Consider the following 25,490-nt stretch of genomic DNA (forward strand, 5'->3'; position numbering starts at 1 on the left):
TGCTGAAATACTTTAAATGATATAAAGACCGGTTCGTTACTATTCCTACTCCTTAATAAAGAAACACTTTAAAATGATAAATGCTCACATAAAATAGTTATTACTAATATTTTTAGCGTTTATTATAAAAATCTTAACATTAGCATAAGTTAGCAAACAGGGAGAAGCTCCCCCGGAAGTCGTTCTTCTTCGTGGCAGGAGGAGGCTGTTGCTTAGTGCCACGTTGATGGAGACCAGTGGGGACGTGGAAATCTGTCTCGAGTCCGCAGCCGGGACCCGGTAGCCTCTTCTTCTGTTTCTACAGCTGTAAATCCCTGAGCAGAATCGAAAGGGGAACCTGTACGGGCGGAGACAGTTAGTGTTTGCCTACTCTTTTTTTAATGTGTGCGTTCATGTGAAAAGAAGAGAAGAAGAGAAGGTAAGCTGCTTTAGTGAAGTAATAAGATCTGTGTGCGGGTTTGTGTGAGTGTGTAACTGTTTCTTCTCTCATGTCCCTGCAGGTAGCTAGCAGGCTTCTAAACACAATATCTCATTGCAGCTGCATTAGTCCAAGCTGAACCATGTCGTAGTAAACATGTACAAGAAGTGACAATAAATTTACGCGCATTTCTCGTATTATTCGAGGCTCATAAACGACACGGCTGTGTGGCTTTTAATTGGTCCACCAGCTGTTAGCTTGCTGCTAGCAAGGACTTTTATTTTGTAATTTTAACCAAACGACTGCAAAACTTCTTTTAAAGCTAAATGTAGCATTTCTGATGTCCTTTCCCGACACAGCCCCGAGCTACACAAAGCGTGTGATAATTAGTGCCAGTCAGAGCAGGCCTTTGTTACTCTGTAACTAGTGTATTTATTACAGCAGCAAGATGAATGGGAAAGCGTGTGTAAAACTGTAACTACTTGTTTATTAAGCGGTCCGCTCCCCTCGATGTAAAAGAGACAGATTCACACTTTTGAAAGTCGTTATTAATATGGTATTAAAATTCTTTGATATTGTTAGCACACCTAACGGAAAATAATCCATAGCAGTCCTGCAATAAATGCAACTCCATGAAGATGTTGTGTTGTGGTTGAACTGATAGAAAAGTCAACACATAAAAAGTTATCAATATTGATTTTTGTTTCCACAGCAGATTTCTGCTTATATATCCAGCCTGTCATAAGTGTCTAATGAACACTTAACAGTGTTTACAATGTGGTAAACGATGCTATAACTCAAATAAACAATTCAGTAAGATTCAGCTGGAACCTCTAAAGTGATCATACCTTGGGGAAACGCTAAGAAAAAACTGCACATGTTAACCTTTATAAAGCTACCATTAAAAAGCATTGTATTTAGCCACTTCATTTGAAACTGATCGTTTAAGCTCTTTTTTATTGTCATAGAAACGAAACTACATGAAAGGATTCAATATCTGGTTATTCTGAACGCTAAAGTGAGAGAAAAGTGTCATAAATAAATTGTAATAATCACTGCACAGTCGTTCAAACTATGCCCTTATTTCTCAAGGATGAAACTTAAAGTGATCAACCGCACAGCCATCCAGAGCTGGAGTCCTGCACAGCACCACCCCATCTACCTGGCAACAGGTATGAGCATGCAGAGAGCATCAGTACAGGCGTGCATCTGCTGCCGTCTGTCACTTTGACATGAAATTACATCATTTATGTCAGTTACTTCAGCCATTTTCACAGCCTCTTTAAGTGGAAAATGACATGTTTAGTGTTGTATATTTAGGGCTGCAAGCATGTGGGACATTTAATCATGTGAAGACGATGCAGGCTTCAGAATTCTCTATGAAGTTGTCCTTATTATGAAAATAGCAGGAGGCCAGGGCAAATATTTGTAAAAGTGGGTGCTATCAGTGAACTTTTAACCCATATTCACTAAATAAGAATGAATGATAAATCAACTCCGCACCTCTGGAGACAGAGTTGTTATGGTGTGACTGTACAAACTGTAGTTGGTGTTAATGAATAGAGTATTTTATCTGTAATTTACACTTAATGTGATGCTACCACATTTTCTGTTGTCAGGACTGTAAGGCACATGAACTAATACAGTCTCTCACCATCCATTTCCATAGTCTTTAAAATGCTCCGCAGCTCTCGTCAGGTTTTTTTTGAATGTACACCAACAGAAAATGTTCTGTCCCATTTCAGCTGGGTTTTCTTCTGTTTCAATTTTAGCCATCATACTGTTGTTTAATCCCTGTTTTACATATTTGACATGATATAGTAAATGTATTAGATAGTAATTGATCATATGAGCTATTCTTATTAGTAAAATACACTTTTAAAAGAATTTATTTAACTTATTTTTGCAGAAATAGCTGGAAGGTTTTTTTTCCTCAAATAATGAGCAGTACCATGCAGATATGTAATATCACAGTTTAAGAATGGATGGATACTAGAAAGGCAAAATTTGCCAAATAAATGATGCTGCACATCCCCAAGAATCAGTTGTATGAGGGATAAAATGCTCTGGACTGATGATATAAATAGAGCATTTATCTTAACAGCTTGTTTTGTTTCCTTGTTTGCATATTATTTTTCACACTTGATGATGTTTCAGATCATCAAACAGGTTTTAATATTAGATAAAGATAACTCAAGTAAATACAAAATGCAGTTTTTAAATGATACAAAAACATTATCCAAACCTACCTGGCCCTTATCAACCGGGTTATGCAGCAGGACAATTTTCGAAAACATACCACAAAGTCCACTTCTGAAAGTCTGATTCAGATGGCAAGGAATCGGCTTGTTTAGTGACCTTAAGTACACAGTGAGATTAGGAACGCCTCAATCGCTACAAATAAATCTGGTAAAAGCCAGCACGTCTCTGGTAAACCACTTAGTATTAGTGTTACAGTTAGGCTGAATTTTATCTACATGCTGAACAAGCATAGTTTCTGTTACCTTTCACATCTAATTTCTTACATACATTTTGACTTTAGAATCCATTTGTTAGAATATTCCCCTACAGATGAAAATGAACGGTCGAAAAATAAACAAGAAAACAAAAAAATAAAAAACAAGTGAAAAGCTAACTTGCTTACCTAAGCATGGGTTCTCAGAAAGCTATGAGACACAGGAATGGAGATTTCCTCACTACTGCAAAAAACCTTTCTACATAGTATAAGAGTTTGAAAAAACAAGACAACTGCACTTAAAGTTTTGTGAAGATGTTTCATCTCTCATCCAACAGGCTTGTTCAGTTCTGTGCTTTGTGAGTTCATTATTAGGGAAGTAAAAAGAGGAAGAATGCTAAATGATCACAATAACAATCCCCTTCACAAATATTGAGTGATAGTGGCTATATTCATCCAGTGGTGCAGCTATTGTTGAAGATCAGAAAGCAGTGACAAATATCCATAACAATTTTTAATAAAAAATGGGACTTAAAGGCTTTATTGTTTTTATTTTTATGTGATATTCTTCTAATTTCAATGTAGGACAAGAAAAAATGCAGATTTTTACAGCAAACCAAAGATTGTAAATTGTTTGGATTATGTGTTGGAAAAACGGCTTAATCTATAAACATAGCTGCATATAGAGTTTCTGTTGCTTTATTAATTGTTGATGTTTGATACCTGTATTCCTGCAGGAACATCAGCTCAGCAGCTGGATGCCTCCTTCAGTACCAATGCCTCCTTGGAGTTTTTTGAGCTGGATTTGGCTGAGCCATCTCTGGATATGAAATCATGTGGCAGCCTCTCCTCCAGTCACAGGTAGAATAAAGAACTCTCCACAGTAATATTACTGATTTTCTATTTTTCGTCCTGCTGTTAATCAGGGCTTCTTCTTCTTCTTCCTCCTCACAGATACCACAAGTTGGCGTGGGGTCCATATGGTATGGACTCCCAGGGTCATCCCTCTGGTGTTCTCATCGCAGGTGGGGAGAATGGCAATGTTATCCTGTACGACACTGCAAAGATAATGAGCGGAGAGAGCGACGCCATCATCGTTGAGAGCGACAAGCATACAGGGCCAGTGAGAGCTCTGGATGTCAACCCTTTCCAAGTATGGTGCTTTTCACCTTGTGCAAAGGATTTCAGCTTGAAGCTGGGTTTAAACTCAAGGCAGTGACTCATTTGGTGTTTTGTGTCCTTTTTTCCTGCAGACAAACCTTGTTGCATCAGGTGGAAATGAGTCTGAAATCTATATCTGGGACATGAATAACTTTGGCTCTCCAATGACACCAGGACCTAAAACACAAGTATGAAGAATTTTAGCCCTTTTAGTCTAGAACTTACTCAGCTTGACTCGGCTCAGCTGAACTTGGTTTTTAGGGTTTTTTGATAGGTGGTAGTATCTCTTACTAAGTGCTTTTTTAGCACCTACTCGGCCGGGGTCTGAAGCGATCTGAATCAGTCCGAAAGTGTAACGTCAACAGATTGCACGCCACTGATTGGCCAGTCAGGGGCATCACTCGATGAGTCATAAGAATGACTCCTTCACAACAATCAAAACTGCCATTTTTTAAAACCTTCTAACAAGGGAAATGGCTACACAAAAACCAACACCGTGGTGCTCAGTTGTTTTAGAAAACAACCAAAACTGAGTTGAGCCGAGTAAGTATTAGTGGAAAAGGGCCATTACATAACAACAAAATAAATATCTACTAATGGCATTTTCCATTTTCACCCAGTTGCATTTTTAACCAATGTCGGTCTTCTAATGATCAAATATGACTAAAATGTTTTCCTTTTCAGAACTTTAACTCTTTAAATGTCAGTTTGTTTACAACATGCCATGGTTAATTTTCACTATACTAAATGTGAGGCTGAACATTTTGGGAGAATTACTACAGTTAGTGATAAATCCATAACTAGAATCAGCATTAATTTGGATGCTTTTTTGTTGTAAGGACTACACAGTACCTTTCCACTGTCATTTGTACATTTCGTATACTTAAATGTACCATTTAGTGCTTTTTTGGTATTACTCTGCTATTATATCATCATCTTTCAAATATTTTAAGTGTCAGTTTTATGTTGGGCACAGTTTTTCTCAATTCATGTATCTAATTAACATTTGTATATGACACTAATGAATGAACAGTCCATATGAATGGTTTATGTTTTTCTCTTAAAGCCAATGGAAGACATCAGCTGTGTGGCTTGGAACAAACAGGTCCAACACATCTTGGCCTCAGCCAGCCCGGGGGGTCGAGCTTCAGTGTGGGACCTCCGCAAAAATGACCTCATTATCAAAGTTAGCGACCACAGCAACAGAGTACGTTGTCAGAGAAACCCTCAACATGCTGCATTTTCTCCCAGTCCTTTGGCTCTGTCTACTCAACTTAAACAGTCTAAGATCACTGTTGCGTGTTTCTTTCCAGATGCATTGTTCTGGCTTGGCTTGGAACCCAGAGGTGGCCACTCAGCTGGTCTTGGCTTCGGAGGACGACAGGATGCCCGTCATCCAGATGTGGGACTTACGATTTGCTACCTCTCCTCTCAAGATTCTAGAGCATCACTCAAGGTAAGCACTGATAAATCAGTCTAAATCTAATCTGTTTTATACTTTTTCTTACTGATAACAAGTCTCCCTAAAGACCAAAGCAGACTAAATGTATCTTTATAACAAGCTTTATCTGCGTATCCAGAGCCCGATATATCATATTCCTTTGATCCATAAGCTAATATAATTCTAAGATATAGCAAACACTTGAGCCCACTTACTCTTTCTTGCTGCTGGAATACTCAATGTAGCATCATTGTTAAACTGCTGCCGACTAGTCCATAAAATACAGTTTCCTCCTGTCTGAGCTATGTTTGCGAAAACCTGCAGTGCTCAGCTGTACCATTAGAACCATTAGACCTTTAAATAGTGTTGATAATGTGGAATAAAAGATTGTAACTGTGCTCTTTTTCATCTGACGGTTCATTTGACAGGGGTATCCTGGCCATTGCCTGGAGCTTAGCAGATCCTGAGCTGCTTCTGAGCTGTGGGAAGGATAGCAGGATTTTGTGCTGGAATCCAAACACAGCAGAGGTGAAAATTCTGTGTGTGTGTGTGTGTATGTTTGTGAACTGACAGTTATCATTTCATGATTGCCACTGAGGTTGGAAAGTCATTTTCTTGAATCCTCAGGTTCTGTACGAGTTGCCCACCAGCAGCCAGTGGTGTTTTGACATCCAGTGGTGTCCCAGAAACCCCGCTGTGTTGTCAGCCGCGGGCTTCGACGGACACATCGACATCTACTCCATCATGGGAGGGAGCAGCCAGGCACAGAGCCAGAGGCACGCTGACCAGGTAAGATTAAGTCTCCTGAAATAAAAGTATTGTTTGGGGTTTTTTTGGCATTTCGCCTTTATTGGATAGCAGTAGTGAAGATATCTCCAAAAGTTGATTCTGTTCATCTGGACGTAGCGTTTTCAGTGGGAGAAACGTTTCGTCACTCATCCAAGTGACTTCTTCAGTCTCAGCTGACTGCAGGTTTCCCCAATCTTATAAACAGTACATTTGCATAATGACTGAAACCAGCCCACTGAAAGGACAGTGGGCTGGGAGTGAATAGTGAAGATAGACAGGGAAGCGGAGAGGGAGGGAGAGTGGGGAAGACACGCAGCAAAAGGCTGCAAGTCAGACTCAAAAGCTCCCAGACTGAGCTAAACCGACGACTGTTAAAGTATTGTTTTAAAAACAACATTTAAACATTTAAAACAACTATAAGAGTAGCATCATTTATATTAGACTTACAGTTGGGTCCCTGAATATTTGGAAAATGACACAGTTTTTTATAGCAGCTTTGCCTTTGTACACCACCAGGGGGATTTTAAATAGTCCAGAGCAAACTTTCAGTTTAATGTCAGCTTGAAATTAACCACACTTATCCTTTCTCTCTTTTTTCAGAGCTGTGAATTATTTATTTTTGTTCATATTAATTTGTCTACCTCGACTCTGTGTGTTTCTTACAGATTAGCAACTCGTTTGGGAACATGGATCCATTTGGGACAGGGCAAACATTGCCTCCCCTGCAGCTGCCTCAGACTCCAGCTACTCCAGCTGCAGTCAACCCCCTGAAGAAGCCACCCAAGTGGATTCGCCGACCTGTGGGAGCCTCGTTTGCAGTGAGTTCTGTTTCTTTAAGCTTTGATCAAAAGTACGGTGAGACTGCTTTTCTTTTTTTAAGCACACTTGAAATCTTTTTTGATTTGTTTCCTTTTAGTTTGGTGGGAAGCTGATATCTTTGGAGAATACAAAACCAAACCCCCAGCAGCCTCAGCAGCCCACTTCTCACGTTGTGCACATGAGCCAGGTTGTTACAGAAACAGCTTTTCTGAAGCGCTCCGACCAGCTGCAGGCCACTCTGAGTTCAGGTAACTTCGTGGACTTCTGCCAGGAAAAGATCGACGTGGCTGAAAATGAGTTTGAAAAAACTGTTTGGTCTTTCCTTAAGGTATGAGGAAGCATTAAAAAACACAATTTTTAATCAATAATGTTTTTGCTGAAATTTGTGTGGATAATGCTAATGTGGATGTTATGTGTTTTAAGGTTAATTTTGAAAGTGACATCCGTAGCAAGTACCTGGAACTTCTGGGGTACAACAAAGAGGAGCTGGCTTTAAAGGTGCGACATGTTATCTGTTCATCTGCATGTGAAATATGATGCTACGCATGTTTTTCAGTTGAACTTGTGATTAATTTATCCATTTGTTGTCAGATTTCAGCAGCACTAGAGGAGCAGTCTGCCAATCCCCTGAAGGTAAGCTTGTCAAAGCAGCTAATCTTATATTGTGAATTTTAAAGGAGTATCTCAGCATTAAATCTCTTTATGGGGTATCAGAGATAAAGGATGCCACTCTGATGTGTGTCCTTTAAAAGTGAATAAAGATGAATGTGACAGTCAATACTTAGTGTGATCACCTTTATCCTTTAACATAGCCTGAAGTTTGTTAGCAAGCTTTCTTGTCATTTTTTTAACTGCTCTTAGTAGTTTTTTTCTGTTCTTAGTTAAGATGATCCCACACTCCGCCAATAATGTTGAGATCTAGGTTCTAGGAATGCCAAACAACACTGATACTGATAGTGTTTTTCTATCCAGGTTTGCTTTTACTGCACTGGCAGTGTGTTTGGGATCATTGTTATGGTGAAAAATAAAGCTGGTGCAAATCAGATGCTTTCCAGGTGGTATTGCATTGTGAATCAGAATCTGATAGTACTTTTCTGTGTTCATAATTCCATCAGTTTTGACAAAATCCCCAGCACCACTCAGTGAAATGCAGGTCTAAACCATAACATATCCTCCTCCATGTTTTACAAAGGGCTGTAGACACTCTCTCCTAACCTCCTCTGTACAAATTGATAATGATGTGAGCCAAAGATTTTAAATTCAGTTCTTGTGTAATTTGGCATACCTCAGCCTTTTCTCCCTGTTTCCCCGCCTTTCTGATGAAGCTTTGTCAAACAGTAGACGGATTAACTGAAGGGCCAGATGTGTCTCTCAGGACCTGTATCAGGTCTTTGCTGGATTTATTTCTAATTCTTATTAGTTTTTTTAGATCTTCTTCTTTTGTCCTCCACTCTTCAGTTTCCTCAGTCTTTTAAAGGATACACTACACACAACCTGTGTAAAAAATACTGTTTTATTCTTGTCAAACTGTAATATCTTTGACATTTTTCATAGATTTAACTTAAATATGAAATGGGAACAAATGATATGTTTTTGTGATGGGCTGCTAGTAACAAAGTGCATATGCATGTAGACAACACCCTGAATGAAAAGGAAGCAAAAAGTTTTTCTGGTACAAGGACTGATAATGTGTGAAAAAGCAGCCAATGTCCAAAGACATAGAGAAGCCGGGAGAAGTACTTCTCAAGGCCACTCATTGGAGAGCCAATGAGAGACTTTTGCACAGTACTGCATGCACAGGAAAGTAGTGGGAAACACACTAACTAGTCAGCTAGCATCCTCCTTCAGATATTTTTATGTCTGTGCTTTCTGAGCTGTGCTTTCTGAGCAGTCCAGGTTTGAAGTTTTCCTTTGGTGTAAAATTGCTGGAAAAGGACTATTGGCTTGCCACATCAGATTTTCTTATTTAAACAAGCGTCATGGAGATTTGTAATTTTTAAGTCTCTCCTGAGACTCAGCCTATTCATTTATGTCCTCTGTAATGGACATTTGTTTTTGGTCTATATCTTTTGACTTAAGTCCCAGTGTGCTTGAAATAGGACATCCTGGCCTTTACAATTATATCTCATCTGTTTGCTCCAAATAGGCAGGAAATCACCAAAAAGTTAAACTGAAAGATATTTTTTCCCCTCAATCCTCACAAACAAAAGCAACTCAAAAAAGTCGAACCCTAATCCAACAAGAACTCCTGCTTTTTCAACTTTGGAATGAAACCTTTCCAGGCTTTTCCTAGTAGCAAGAAAGAAATATGGATATCAAAACATTATTGACATGATTCTGGCTCATCTGACATTTCATTCTGTGGGTAAAGCAGCAAAATTATATCTCAATCGGTGAAGTTAATAACAATTTGTAAAAAAATCATTAAACATAATGTTTGCAGTCTAATGATGAATAGTAGCAGTTTTATACTGGAAAATGTATCACTAAACCGCTGTTCAGGTTTCCAGACAAGGACTACACACACAGTGTCACCACTTTCATAGCAGGAAGACTTAGCAGCTCAATAATGTAACATTTCCTTCAGGTTTTGTTGGACTCCAAAAACTGAACTGAAAGACCGTATCCCATCACGCTCACATTTATCAGGTGCACACAAATGCAACACTACATGCAACATTAAACATAATGAAAAGCTGCTACAAGGGTCAGCCTGCCTCTTTAAAAGGATGTAGCTGTTACCTTCTAAAAAACTTCCTATGGTCTTGAAATGTTTGTCTTTCCATTCCAAGACCATTTCTTAAATGAGCAAAGTTTTACATTGATGTAAACTTTTTATTTGCTCCTCACGTGTATTTTCACGACACTGCTATGCTATGCAGTCCATATTTCACCCCACATTGGTCTCCATTCAACTCAGCCTGTTCTGATCTGTTCGCATTTGTTCACTGACAGAAGAATAAAAAAGTCTGACTGATTGCTGCTGGCAGTAATTACAGCTTGTCAAAGCCTCAGTTCACGGCGGAAAAGATGTTTGTCTCTGTCTTATGTTTTGCAATATGGGAAGTGTTGTAAGCAACAAAGTCGTGTTTCAATGCTATAAACTCAACTTCGCTTTTTGACATTACTCAGAGGAAGCTCGACATTTGAAAGTCACAATCACAGCAAAAAAGTGGAAATTCTTGAGTCTGCAGTGCCGCACACTTTAGGAAAGCACTCTGTCACACGCGCTTGTATGCACTGCTCACTTTCTGTATAAATGTATTGCAGTGTTTATGCATCTGCTTCCACCAGTGACCTCAAATAGGAGCTTTACTCCAGTGCTAAATCTAGTGATTTTGCTTTTGTCTTCATTCTCTGACATATGGAAAATAATATTGGTCTGACTTAGGTTCTGATCCCAGTTTGAAATTCACATTTCCCTAAATGTTGATTTAAATCCACTTTTTTTTTTTTTTTTTTAGCTGAAACCAATTAAATAATATATGCCTGACCTGACTGCCCCAGTAAGCTGAATCCATACTGTTTCTGGTGATGCACACATCCCAGCCTCAGCCTGATGTGGCAGATCATATTATGCAGTTGACTCTGAATCCATCTCCGCCTCTTCTGTTCAGGTGGATGTGCCCGCTCCAGCCACGCTGCAGCCATTAGCAGACCTCAGCTTCATGCCGCCTGCTGACACTCCAGAGGCAGCATTTGACATGATTGCTGCTGTAAACCTTCAGCCTGCAGCCATGCTTGATCTCAATTCCACTCCTGAAGCAGAGGATGAGGATACAGCAGCACCAGCGGCAGATCCAGAAGATGCTCTTCGCAGTGAGCCATATGCAAATTTGGATCAGGTTCTCCCAGAGTTGGAGGTGGATGAGAATGAGAATGAGGAGGAAGAGGAGGAAGAGATCCCCTTAGATCAGGTACACCTTTGTTTCCCCATTAAAAAGAGCTGAGCAGCAAAGTTACAGGAGTGCAAATTTTTTAGCTGTTTTCAGTAATGAACTTCAGATAATTTGAGGAGAATCAATACAGCATTATTTCCACAGCTGTCCATGAATTAGTAATAAAATGTGATTAAGATAATACATTGTTTAAATTTATAATAGAGAAAACTCAATGAACAAAAAATACTCCAAAATCATTTTGGCTGTAATGTGGAGCTGTCACCAAATATTAAAACAACCTATTGGAAACTGATTGAACACTACGGAAAGCTGAAAACACCTGTCTGGGTGTGCATATTTTTTTTATAATTAATGAACCATGTAATCTGATTACTAACACTGTTTGACTCTTCATGCAGGAATAGATGGATTCTGGGTTGGTTTTAGGCATGCTCAAGGGGTTAGTCCAAACTGAAATATCTCAGAAAAAACTATGAATTGTTATAAAGTTTGGTACGTATACCCTTGTTGCTATGGCAACATTTACTTGATTGAAATAGCAAAAATTTGGCACAGGTATCCACTGTGCCAGGAAGGTGGAGGGCTCACTAAAGTTATCATGAGACTGGCAGTTGTTGTTTTAAATGAAATATCTCAGCATCTTTGGGGTGGCCTGTCATGAAGTTGTTGATCCCATGACTTTGCATAATCTTACATTTCTGAAATTTACAAAACTAAGGACATTTCAGTGAGTCTCAGCTGCACTTTATAATGCTAGTGAGCAAGTGTTGGCATGGTAACCTGCTAAATTATGATTATGAAACTGTACTGTTACTAAGTTTAGCCTCAGGGCCTTTCATTATGTTAGAAAATCTTTAGTATCCTGGAACACTTGAAGGCTGGAGAAAAGATTGAAGCATCATTACATGTTTCTGTTGTTACAGGAGATGACAGCATCAGTTGATGAGGAGCCCATTCCTGCTGAGACATTAGCCCCTATTGAGGTCCGAGCTCCAGCTCCAACACCAGCAGGAGGGGTCAATCTCAGCATTAGTCAAGGTAACAGCACTATCAGTGTTTCAACACATTAACTCAGTAATTTGTTGTTTGCCCTGGGATTTTAACCATCATCAAATTGTAACGGGTATGGATATGTGGCAGGATAAATCCAAAGGTGTGTATAGCAAGACACCAGAGAGTTGAAAAAGAAATCCACTAGGAGGTGGATTTAAGTGGAAACTTATACTCTTCTGACTCATTATTGCTAGTATTTTCTTCAGTATTAAATGAATCTAGTTAGAGATGTCTGAACTTTTAACAGCTAAGTCTGCTGCTTTTGAGGATTTACTTTTCTTTCAGTAGAGGAAGAAAAAGCAGCTCTTTATAAAAGAAAAGCTCAGACATACATTTAAAGCAGACAGCTGTTATATGATTATAAATTGGTTGAAGGTCTCACACCAGTAAAGACAGAAGCCATTCGAGGAGGGCTTTGTTTGTTGGACATGAAGATGTCACACTTATGAAGCTCACACCTGCCACTGGGTTTTTTCCTAAACATAATGGGGTTTTTTATTTCTTGCCAGATGTGGATGGGCTCATCACACAAGCTCTGCTGACTGGAGACTTTGAGGGAGCTGTGGAGCTTTGTCTCCATGACAACCGATTGGCGGACAGCATCATATTGGCCATTGCTGGAGGGCCAGAACTTTTAGAAAAAACCCAGAAGAAGTATTTTACAAAATCACACAGCAAGATAACCAAGGTGACAACTGGGGGAAACTTCCTTGAGTGTTTTTTGATTAAGAACGTGTTACTGGTGTTGTAATTGTGTATTTGTCCTGCAGCTGATCAATGCAGTGGTAATGAAAGACTGGCACGACATCCTGAAGACGTGTGACCTTCAGAACTGGAAGGAGGCTCTGGCAGCCGTCATGACCTACGCTCAGCCTGAGGAGTTCTCTTCCCTCTGCGGTTAGTTCACATGTATTTTGTTGTTGGATATCAGGGGGTCGATCACCTTTTTTAAGGTGAAGACTTACTGTTTGAATTTAGTATTTAGATTTTCTTCTCTATCCAGGCATTTTGTAAATTCTATATAAATAAATCTATTTTCTTTACTTACATTCAGTCCATCCTGATTTTCAATTTTTTAAGACCTTCTCGGGGACAGACTGGAGGCATCAGAAGATGCTAACCTACAATCCCAAGCCTGTTTGTGCTACATCTGTGCTGGCAATGTGGAGAAACTTGTCTCTTGCTGGACCAGAGTGCAGAACGGACACTTTCCTCTCTCACTGCAGGTATAGAAGCTCTGCTGCTCATGTTTTGTTTTTTAAATGTGTAGTGGCACATGTTTAGCTGCTTTGTAGGTGGCAGAAACAAGCTTATTAATGCTTTTCCTTTGATTGAACAAATTTGTCTTTTATCTTTCAGTTTTGTTTCTTCCAGGAATATGTCTGGCTTTTTAGCTGCTAAACACTCCTCTATGTTCACTAGCTCTCTCCAGCTGTGTCTTTCTACTCTTTGTTGATTAGCAGGAATTAAACAGTGGCTTATTAGAGCTTTTACAGTGGGAATGAACCAAAACAATCCTATTTTGAGCTTAGGACAGTCACTACCTTTCATTTCGTCATTTTGCGTTATATTATGAACAAAAATATTCATTTTACTTTAAATCTGTGTTAACCAATATTTTTTGTATTAGTAATGGCTCAAGTGATAAGTCATTGCAAAGAAATTCTGAGGAAAATCTTCACCTAACCCTGCAGTGTCCCTGCATTTCCATTCCAGGACAAAACTATATGCTACCATTCCAGCACCAAAGAGCACACAGACACAAGTAGCAACTGGCTGGTGAAGACTGTGAAGTGTTTAGCAGCTAAAGAGACAGTTTTCTGGAGACAAAAATAGAAAGCACGTCCTAAACATGAAGCCAAATTAAAGTAGATAAAGTTGCTGGTTAAGTAAACAGGGAGCTTGTGGATTATGAACTGTTTATAGTTGGCAATAAGCCAATATTTCTCGAAGTGACCATTGACATATTTAATTAATGATGTTGTCGTGCTCATATATTGTGCCTCTGTGCCTCAGGACCTGGTGGAGAAAGTGGTGGTGCTGCGGCGTGCAGTAGAGCAGACCCAGCGCTCTGGCCCCGCTGCTATCGGCATCCTGCTAGCTGAGAAGATGAGCCAGTATGCCAACCTGCTGGCCTCCCAGGGCAGTTTGGCCACTGCCATCACCTATCTGCCTGACAACAGCAACCAGGTATGTACACAGCTGCTGTTTGTTGCACCTGCTCTCTGAAAAGTGTGTGTGTGTGTTTTTTTAATATTTTAATATTTGGGAGTATTTGTCCTTAATGAGATATAAATTTCCATGAATACACTCGGCCTAATCATCCCTGCTGTTTTTCATTGTTACTGGTTATAAGTTTGTTTTCATGACCATGAACAGAGTCTATGGTATTAATTAAAAGCATCAGTTTAAACGAAGCATCACTGAACTGGACTGCTCCACCATTTTAGTGCTGTTCTTACTTAGGATTACATGTCTGTCTGTGCAGTGCACCTGTACAGGTTGAAATGCTGCTTGCTCACCAAGCTTGTTAGTGTTGCTGTTAACAGGACTCTAACAGTTTTACATTAATAAAGTTCTTCTCCATGCAAACATCCAGACATTTAAATGACAGTAAATGACCTTTTTCACGTTCAACAATAGAAATTTAGATTTTTATATAGTCAGTTTATATATATTTTTTGTCAGTTCTTATATTAAGACATCTGAGGGATTCAATGTGTTGTTAAACCTCTTTACATTGACAGGTTTGGTTCATTTAAGGTTAAAGGGGGCTCTATGAGACCCACAATGTGAAATGAGTTTGACATCACAGGTTTGGACCATCAGACCCCAGACAGACATGGTCAAATAGAGGGACTTAAGCGAAAAACCTTACTAAGCTCATTTCTTTTTTACTTAAATAACAAATGGAGTTATTTAATTTGTCTGTGTGCAAAGCAATAAAAATGTATAATGTTTTTCAGTCTGTTTAGTTTCATAATTCTTAATCTAACCGCATGGGGCGATCGTGGCTCAAGAGTTGGGAGTTCGTTGTGTCCTTGGATGAGACACTTCACCTGTTGCCTACTGGTGGTGGTCAGAGGGCCCAGGGTGGCTGTGGCTACAACGTAGCTTGCCATCACCAGTGTGTGAATGGGTGAATGACTGGATATGTAAAGCGCTTTGGGGTCCTTAGGGACTAGTAAAGCGCTATATAAATACAGGCCATCTTATTTTTTTTTCTTAAATAATAACAGAGGTACCAAACATACAAACAGTAAAAACCATTTTATTCCAGTATTTTTTTGATGGCATGCACACTTTTTATTGTGCTCAGTTATTGGAAACTACAGAAGGAAAAAAAAATGAAGTGATCAGTTGAGAAGTATTGCTGTTACTGGTGTTTTTTGAAATCATTTATTATCATTTAATATGCAATGTAGCTTTCCTGATCAAGAATGACAGGCTCTAACCAGGTCTTTTGCTCCATTCAGGTTGCCATTCAGCAGCTTCGTGACCGTCTCACTCGGGCTCTTGGGCAGCAGGGGTCGGCTCCTGGAGCTTCAGTGCAAACCCAGAGAGCTCCATCTCAGCTGCCTGCCCCTCGGGCTCAGCTTCGGCATCCTTACACCCAGGTCCATCCCACCATGGTGCCTCAGCCCACCCCAGCAGCACCAGTCCCCATGCCTACATCCGCCTCCGCCCCAGCACAGCCACAGTATTACCAGCCAGTATGTTCCGCAGAGCTGCCACTACATCTCATAACAGTGTTTACACACAGATCTGATTTTCTTGGTTCTTATCTCTCTATCATTTACTCTGATTTGCATTTGTTATGATTTTATTGACAAATTTTTTATACAAATGTATAAACTACCCAAGAATAAGATTCTGAAATCCAGCATAAACATACACAGTCTTAACTACACTGTAATAAAAAATTGGATTTAAAAAAGAGATACTGCAAGTAAGTGATCGCCACATTTTCCCACATTAATGAAAACAGATGTATAACCATTTTCATACAATATAATACAATTTCATAGAATATAGTTAACATAGTTTCTTTTCTTGGGAGTTTTGTTTATTCAACAATGTCTGTCTTTAAATCTAGGAAATGAGAAGATCTCTCTCTCTTAGCCTTAATTTACAATTCCAGTTCATGTGTGTGGATTAATCTGTTCTTTGATGTGTTCATGTTGAATCTTGCTTTAAGTTTATATCAGACCTGAGGGCAGACTGGTCTATTTCCTGTTCTTCCTCTAAATTTGACATCTCCACACTTACTAACTACCTGACAAAGTGCTCATTTTAATTTCCTGATGTGTTGTAGTCATTTCATCATTTGCCAGTCCATTCTTGCCAGGGTTTAAATGACAAGCTGTGGGTACTTTTATCAGCATCTGGGCAATTTTGTTACTGTGTCTAAACTTTCTTTCAGGATGTTGTGTTCTTGTAATTTGAACCTTGGCTCGTATAAAGTCCTCTCTTATGTCCACCCGTCCAATGTTTGTGCATTGTGGCGTTGTTTGGTGTGTGCTCCCCTCCCATGCTGCGGCCATCATTGGTATGTGCCGTGTGTTTCTGTGTGCTTCAGATGAGGGCAGCCTCCACTGTCACCTCCTGGAGTAACCAAACTCCCACAGCCCTCCCCAATGTCCCTCCTCCTCTTCAAGTAGGCAGCGCCTCTGACCAGAAGGTATACTGAGCATTACCGCCCATTCAACCTTGACACACACTTCTTTTTGCAATTTAAAAAGCTTCACTGAGCAGGCCAAAGGTCCACATCCCAAACCTTCCCATGGCTTCCAACCCTCATTGCTAGCTACCATCACTGAACTTCCTGTTAGTACTTCCGTGGCTACAGTGCATTCAAAAGCTTCATTCAATCTGTTTCTGCTGCCGCCTCATAATTAATGTGAATCACTGCATGATTTATAGCTTACTCTTCATGGTTTAAAACAAAATGCATGCCCTTCTGCACAAATTAAGCTTCACTGAAGTGCGGTTATTGCATCACTTTTATCTGTGAAAGTTCTTTTAACATAAGACTATTCTGCCCTCTAGCAAAACTAAGCTTTATTATAATCACTACATAACTTGCTTTTGTAGAGCACAGTGTTGATTCTCAGTGGACAGAGGAGGAAGAGTTCAGATTTGTTGTCCCTGCTTTTTCAGGTGGAGCCTTCAAACCCGATGTACGGCATTCCAGCCTCAGGCACGGCTGCAGCTCCTCCAGTCTCCTCCCCTCCTGCCTACATGTATTCTCATCAGTACCAGCGTAAGTGTTTTCACTTCCAGAACTTAGCTGTCTATCATGAGGGGCATTGGCTTACGAAAAAAATAGATTTCATTTTAGTAGAACAACCTTGTCTTGCACATTAGGCCCAAATTTATCAATATGTATATATTTTTTTTTTCTGTATTACTACATTAATACACACACATACCCTTGACAATACAATGCACAGTTTGTGCTTCATTTGGTGGTTTCAGTAAGAAACAGTTTACCAGCTTGCACATTTCAAACACATTTGATACAGTTTTATTCAAGTTTTTTTTTTTTTGACCTAACAAACAGGAATATTCCTACAATATGATCCAGTTAGATGATCATGGGCTACGAAATTATATTTGTTGATAAAAGTTCATCAAATGGGCTCAATGTAATACCCGTTTTCAACTACAGATACTAGAAATCTAATTACTATTTATCTTTATAAGCCCCGAGTCATCTATCTGCAGTTCCGGCCTGCAGTGTAATCATCAGTGTACAGACAGTTATCTCTGGGTTACTGAAACCATGAGGAAAACTTCAAAACGTGATGATTATATAAAAGTTGCTTTTATTGTCTCCTTTCTGTGATTTCTGGCTACAGAAGCTATTATTCATTGATGATGCACACTGAGCTAATTTCATTGAACCAAATCAGACCAACATAATGAACACACAAGTTTGAGCTGTGCAGGTTTGATCATTTTTGGCATATTTTAAAGCTGCACTTACAAGAAAAAAAAACTGGTGTTGAAGCACTGTACTTGTGAACGAGGTTAGGTGGAGCATGCGCTCCTCCTTCAGGCTGCAGTGATGTATGGGGAAATGAATCAACAGTATCTAAATGTTGTATAAAGGAGACAGGATTCCACCAGTTAATCTATTTGTGTATTCTTTGAAACACTAACAAGTATTTTGCTGTTTAACGCTAATGTCGGATCTCTTCTGTGCTGTCATACTTAATCTTAGTTACTAACAGGAAGTGAGAATGTTCAGTTTGTATATCTCTTTGTCAAAACATTGAGTACTTCAGCATGCTCTGCACTGTAACCATCCTGTTGCATGGTGCACTTGGTTTAACATGCAACAGTTTTTTCACTAACAGAACATCCTCTGTGTGACTCCCAGCTTACCCCCAGGTCAACCAGTACCAGCATGGAGCTGGTGGCATGCCTCTCTTTCAGCCTCTTCAGTACTCCTCTGTTCCTCCTCATCCACCTCCTTCAGTAGAGCCATCCTCCCCTCCTCAGCCCCCTGGCTTTCTTTCTGAGTACACACAGCCCGTCCAGTCTCAGCCAATATCTTCAGTCTATCCTGGACAGCCTCCCATCAACCAGTGCCTGTCCTCCTCTCCTCCTTCCCAGCCTCTTTTCTTTCCTAGCTCTTCTTCCTACTCCACTCCTCCGTCCTCTGGAGTTTCTTTCCAGCATGGCGGGCCAGGATCTCCTGTGTCGTACATGCCTCCTCCACCGAGTGGAGTCTCAGGTACAAAGATAGACAACAAGCTGATCCCCGCCTCTCAGAGAACAGGTCTGCATGCCTCTAATCACCCTCACTGTCACTGTGCTCCTTACAAATTCTCTCAGCCTTTAAAACTAGTAGGATTCCAGTTTCCTTTGTTTACCTACACTAACAGTTAATATCATATCTAGTTACTAAATGAATTCATTTCATTAGTGTTAACCTGTAGTGCAGGTTATTACATCTTACCTGCTATAATGTGAATAATAACAGACTTTTTCTGGTCACTATTAAATTAAATCTTAATTATCAAAGCAATTTGCATTTAAATGGTGCACTGGTTATACAATAGTAAATATGTTTTCTGTTACTGTTTACAAAAAGGGAACATATTGGGTGTCTGAAGGTCATTTCTCACAATAAAAGCACTCAGAATGTATTATCCACATAGACAGTAACTTTAAACCCTAAATGGCAGATGTTTATGTTGTAAATGTAAATCTTACAATACTTACATGTCCCATACAATTATGGGTAGGTTTCATATTTAGCAATGATTTTCAATTTGCTTCTATTTACCTGTGTCATCTTAGTATATATGGCAGGAAGGTATGCACAAAAATCAATTAAATAGTACTACAATGGAAATTGAATATGCTTTCTGCATTAAGCTAATATTACGCCTATACTTATTCCGGTGACATAGCACAACCAGATGATATTTTATTCAGACAGCAGTTCAAGTGTGAATCAATAGTGTCCTGCTCTAAAAGACTGCAAAAAGCAACAATGTCACAGGTTTTCAGCAAGACAGTGATAATCGAGACTGTCCTTTTCTGATTTGTAGGGAGAATTCACCAACTATGAACACGTAAACAAACCAGACTACTTTTTTTCCCCATAGATAATAGTAATCATACAGTTTAAACTGTGTAAAAATCAGTGTTGTCCTATGGCTGAAAACATTTCCAACTGAAGCTGAGAGAAATGCTAAATGCTCAGATGACAGAGTTGTTATGGACACATACTTTTTACAGTTTGCATGGCTCCACAGAGTATGAGAAAATCACGGGTATAATTGTGACCTGCTTACAATCACACGTGTAATAAAATCCATCTATTCTGGAAGAAATTTGCACAACATTTTTTTTGATACGATGCAATCATCTTTAACATTCACAATAATTAATTAAAACCACAGTGAATACTCACTCTTTTAAACATAACAGAATCTAATGATTATACAAATCAAAGTTTGGTTAACAGTGTGTTTTTGCACCTGTTTAGCATTTATAAGCAGTTTAATTCATGGTATGTAACACAAAATAATGTCACTTTTAAATGATAAAAGTTTAATTTTATTGAACAATGTCATAATAGGTGGCAGCTGTTTAAACATTTAAGGAATGGCACCGTAAAGCAGTGATAAGTGATTGTTTTCATTGCTGAAAAAAAGAATTAATGATAAATGCTGCGCATTAATAAAGAACTAAAAAAATGTTTATAGCTCCTTAGAGATATATCATAGTCTGTTATCAATAACCAATTAATGTGGTTATATTTTTTAAACTTCTTATAAATGCTAATAGGGGGACTTGTAATAAAAATTCAAAACATCAGACAGATTTGTTTTCCATTATAGGGCCTCAGAACGGCTGGAATGATCCTCCAGCCCTGACCCGAGCCCCTAAAAAGAAGGTAGGTTTCATTAATCAGAGTTTGAGTGACACATTTTAGAATTAAGACACATTTATATTACTCTGTTGCTGCTGTTCGACAGGCAGTTTGAGGAGGTAAATTGATTTATTTGTAGTTATTGAAATTGTTGGATGAGAAATGCCGTTTTGTGGTCTGTTTATACCTGATTCTGCCTAAATAATGTGAACATTTTGCCTGTCGTTGTTCCTCTGGACAAAGGTACCATTATCTGAAATATAGAGTGAAAATTGAAAAAACGCAATGCAAGCTGAAAACTGAGGCAGTTTTAGTTTTTATGGTAATATGAAACATTTTGAGGTAACTCAAGTTATGTATATATATGTGTGTGTGTGTGTGTGTGTGTGTGTGTGTGTGTGTGTGTGTGTGTGTGTGTGTGTGTGTGTGTGTGTGTGTGTGTGTGTGTATATATATATGTTTTAACACATAAAAGATCTTTGACAATTAGCTATTTTGAAGTATGTGCTATCATTGTATTGTTTGGCTCTATATTTTCTGTTAATACATAATAAGATTCATTATTTATTTTACCTATGACGACTGGCCTTGTATGGAGAATTATTGTTATGACAACAGACCCAGTACTGAAGTAAAGTCAGTAACAGAAAAGGAGTCTTTGTCAAAGAAATCATTTGAATGAAGCCAACACATTTCAAAAGAGGCAACTTTTCCTTTGAACTCCCTCTTTTCTGGCTTATGCCAAGCTTCTTTAGAGTTCATTATGGATAATAGTACAAACTGATGTTTTGGTGTGCTGAATTTGCTTTGTCCAAAACAAAATAAGACAGGCAGAGTTTTTATATCATTTAGGCAGCATTAGCTGCTGATGAACAAGCTCACACGTGCTGATCTGTATTTGCATTTACACAAGTAGAACAGTGAAAGTATGAAAATATGTCCGATGCTGTCAGTTCTAATTATAAAACTGCAACAACTGCAAAATAATTATACTTTAAACATGGCGTGGGTACAACATTTGGCTAGCTAACTACTAGAACAGTTTGAGAATTGAAGGATGGATTTCTGGACAGTAAGGAATTCCACATCTGTAAAGTTTACATCTATGTCTGTGTTTAAGTTACAGACAGACAGCCATGACAGAGTTTAAACAAACTGTGCTTACTTCTATTCAGCAGGTTCCACAGAGCTACAACCCTCCTATCCCCATCACTGCTCCCATAATGACCCCGCTGGGCACTGACCCTCAGGCACAGCCAATGTCCTCTGGGGCTCCTTCGGCCATGATGCAGGGCCAACCCGGTGTCCAGGTCCCCTACTCAGGCATGCAGCAGCAGCAGCTCTCCCCTCCACCTATGAACCCTGCAATGCCAAAGACCAGCATGGAGGGTGCACCAGGAGCACCCACTGGAGATGTGATCCAAGTAAATAACTCTCAGGTTTAACTAAATGTTAAACCATAGATTGTATATGATATACTGCAGATGGTTGTCTGGAGGAAATGATATATCTGTGTGTTTGTTTTTAATTGTCTAGCACTGCTGCTTCTTACCAGATTTTCATTGCCCCAATAGACATACCTTAGAATCAACTGTATTACATTATACATGCCCCAAAATGTATTTTGTAACGTATTCCGTTACGTTACTCAATGAGAGTAACGTATTCTGAATACTTTGGATTACTTAATATATTATCATGCTTTTTACAACTACATGAATGTACTATTGTTGTGTGAATTATTACTTTTACTGAAGGTTACTCGCCATACCAATAGCAACTAGATTTTTAAATCTTAATATAAAATGAGTAACAGTAGGGTGGACATTAGGTAAGGCTGCACTTTTTTCAGCGATCTTCCGCGCGTATATAAGACAGGTAAAGGGACCTCTGGCTAATACGTCGGGCTCCGTGTCGGGCTCGTAGCCGAAAACTAGCTTTACTTTCTTGTCTGGGTCAACTTTCTATACATATATTATATATTTACATGCTTCTATCTCCCGTTTCTGGTGGGTGACGTCTCTTACTTTTCGACTCTTTTTCTCCCTCCTCGCGCTCACAGACACATAACGGGTATGGCAGTCCATTCTCCCTGCAGCATGGACTACACTGCCCATGAGGCTACATTCTTTAGGGCGATGCCTGTAACACTCTGCCTGTTGCCTTCATATTAAATCATTTTTGTGAATAAGTTTTTGAAATTTATTCTTTTAATGATGAATGATTCACATTTTTATATTTTTGGTAAATACTAGTTGACACGCCTCTTACTTTACCCTTCAGCCTCTGCAGTCCATCCCTGCTGAGAAGATCATGAAGAAACCCATACCTGACGAGCACCTCGTCCTAAAGACTACATTCGAGGGGCTGATCCAGAAATGCTTGGCTGTAGCTACTGACCCTGTGAGTCTATGTAATGAAATTAACAGTGCAGTTCAACAAAGTGAGCCCTTAGATGAGTAACTGAGTGTTCTTTGATCTTTTCACAGCAAACTAAGAGGAAGCTTGATGATGCGAACAAACGTTTGGAGGCACTCTATGACAAACTCAGAGAGCAGACAGTGAGTATCCAGCACACCACTGCAGAGGTCAACAGTGAATCTTGCCTTTAACAAGAGTGTGAAATGGTTGTTTGATCTGTAAAATGTAAAGAAAATAGTGAAAAATTTCTCACAGCCTAAAATCATTTTCTGTATTTAAATTTAGTCATCATAAGGTTAGTGTGATACTCCATGCACACATCTGCAAGTGCCTTGATATGCTGTGAATTTACAATGTGCACATTGTCTCTAAGCAGACTAGAAAGATAATGAGAACCACTTAGTGGTGAAAGTAAATTCTGATGTTTTGCCCAATAGTCAAAACATGAAGAAATTTGACCTCCGGAGTTTAAACAACTCAGCAGATTTTCACATGAGAAGCTCCTTCTAAAAAGAGGTGTTTCATGTATAAAGAAATAAACATATTATAAAATGTAGTCTCAGTCAAAAATTCATGCCATCAACTGCCTTATAATGACTGTTTCCCAATTGGTGTTTTGCATTGATTTGCTACAGTTGGCCATTCTACTGACGTAACTCTGCTGTTCCTCTGTGCAGCTCTCCCCTGCCATTGTAGGAGGACTGCACAACATAGCCAGGAGCATAGAGTCCCGATCCTACACAGAGGGCCTCAACATCCACACCCACATAGTGAGCAACAGCAACTTCAGCGAGACTTCAGCGTTCATGCCTGTACTCAAGGTGGTGCTGACGCAAGCCAACAAACTCGGTATCTGATGAGGCTGAAAGTGCCAGCAGCTCATTTGAGTGCTGGACCACAGGTGGAGAGAGGCCGGACATGGGTCGATCTGAGTATTAAAAAAATAGTTTAACGGGAAGCTTGTTCAATGCAAGCAATGAAGAATTATGTATGAAAATACTGTTAAATTCTTCTTTGTGCCATTCACGTTTCTCAAACAGAAGCCATGCTGTCAGTTGCACTCAGTGGTGAAAGTAAATTCTGAGCCAGTTAAGGGGCTACCTATCGACTGGCTGACAAGCAGACACTAAGCATTTATTTTTAAATCAGTCAACAATTAATACACAAATGTGAAAGATATGAATCAGGAATAAAAAGTGGATAAAGCAAAATAAAGATAATGAATTTTAAGGGCATTCCTGTCTGTTGATAATCAGCGAATCGTGGCAGACTCCTGATGCATGCTGTTGGCTCAAAATTTATGCAGCTGTATCGGCCTGTTCATCTTTAAAGTCTTTGAACTTTTGTGCACTACACTAATGCATATATACCTTTAATTCATAAATATATCTAAATTTTTCTCAAAACTACAAAGTAACACTTTAGTTGTACATACAAATGCATCATTACTTGCATGCATTTTGCAGTTGACCTGCAAATAAGATTGCAGATATAATCACTCATTTTACCAGATAGAACATGAATTTGTTAAAAACATGGCATTATAGTGACAGTTAGGGTTAAAGCAATACTACGTGCCACATGTATTTGGAGTAAAATCAGTGCGTATCAAATGCCAGTTATTTTTAATGCATCTACTATGACTTTTGTTTAAACTTTAAACCCTTTTTTCTGCTTTCACTGACTCACTTTCACCACGAGTGTTACTACATACAACACATTGGACCAAGATACAGTAAGTGTGTGGGATATTTCAGTGCAGAGCAGTGTAATCCCAGGTGTTGAGGACATTGATGTTTTACTTCTTTTGTTTGTTTGTTTTTCAGTGTAATAATAAAGCTCAGCAGAGTGCAATGGACCTTTCAAAAACAGGCTGTGCTTTTATTGAGTTTTTAAGTATGCATGCGTAAACAAATGCTAGCAATCGCCTTCCCTGACATTGGAATTAATTATCTGCTAATTAATCAGACCTCAAACGAAACTGGAAGGAGACTTGTACTTGATTTTCATTCCAATTTTGATGAGGGCTGAAGTCTGAGTGGTCAAGCTCACGTTTATGTTGTTGATAAAACGAAAACAAGTCTTTGTTTTTGATTGACGACATGCAATATTTTCAATAAATAGTATTTATTTACAGTTTGCATTGTTTTTTATTTTGTTTGTGAAATGAAAGATCATTAGTGAAACGGCTGCAGAAATTCTGGTCATTTATATGTGTTTGTGTTTATAACACAATCAGAGTTTAAAATATAATGCACTGTTACACATGCAACTTATTGTTAATGCAGTTGTTTTTTGGAACACTTCGGGCCCCTTATTACCAACTGACTATCTTTTAAACATCACAGCCTAGCTGAGTATTGTTACTAACAATATTCATTTCTTTATGCCCACAGTGTACTGATCTTTACATTATACTGCCGGTGCCACGTCACAAAGCTCAAATCATCTCAAACAGTTTAAGACAAGCTGCAGAACACAGGTCATTCTTAAATGTCCTCCATACAATGTACAAAAGACTTTCATGATAATACACCAAACTTTATTTATTTATTCATCAAAGGCTTATCCAGTCCAAAAAAAACAATAAGAGCTCAAATAAAAAAAAAAAACAAAACACTGCTGAGTGAAATTTTAGC

At 39.0% G+C, this 25,490-nt stretch overlaps 1 protein-coding gene across 8 annotated transcripts; it reads left to right on the forward strand.

The window, feature by feature from the left end:
* The first annotated feature begins 175 nt into the window (after window positions 1–175).
* sec31a (SEC31 homolog A, COPII coat complex component) lies at window positions 176–24,990 on the forward strand. 8 transcript variants are annotated; one of them, XM_086301456.1, is made up of 28 exons: window positions 176–418; window positions 1,511–1,590; window positions 3,611–3,734; window positions 3,828–4,026; window positions 4,127–4,222; window positions 5,101–5,241; window positions 5,348–5,490; window positions 5,904–6,003; window positions 6,103–6,264; window positions 6,930–7,082; window positions 7,181–7,411; window positions 7,507–7,581; window positions 7,675–7,716; window positions 10,701–11,000; window positions 11,909–12,023; window positions 12,548–12,726; window positions 12,809–12,935; window positions 13,119–13,264; window positions 14,055–14,228; window positions 15,515–15,751; window positions 16,618–16,719; window positions 17,199–17,301; window positions 18,424–18,825; window positions 20,399–20,454; window positions 21,606–21,854; window positions 22,714–22,833; window positions 22,920–22,991; window positions 23,529–24,990. In XM_086301456.1, the coding sequence occupies exons 2-28, from the start codon at window positions 1,512–1,514 to the stop codon at window positions 23,706–23,708; spliced, it is 4,107 nt and encodes a 1,368-aa protein (XP_086157582.1). In that variant the 5' UTR covers window positions 176–418; window position 1,511; the 3' UTR covers window positions 23,709–24,990. The 8 variants fall into 8 exon arrangements, with proteins under 8 accessions (XP_086157582.1, XP_086157583.1, XP_086157584.1 ...); XM_086301457.1 differs by having other exon boundaries at window positions 21,609–21,854; XM_086301458.1 differs by having other exon boundaries at window positions 177–418; window positions 18,424–18,780.
* The last annotated feature ends 500 nt before the right edge of the window (window positions 24,991–25,490 follow it).

This window comes from Aulonocara sp. 'chitande type north' Nkhata Bay, linkage group LG7 (genome assembly GCF_057382095.1).
Source record: "Aulonocara sp. 'chitande type north' Nkhata Bay isolate Kocher_YH1m ecotype deep benthic linkage group LG7, A_spYH_male_GT1.1, whole genome shotgun sequence".
NCBI classification, from domain to species: Eukaryota; Metazoa; Chordata; class Actinopteri; order Cichliformes; family Cichlidae; genus Aulonocara; species Aulonocara sp. 'chitande type north' Nkhata Bay.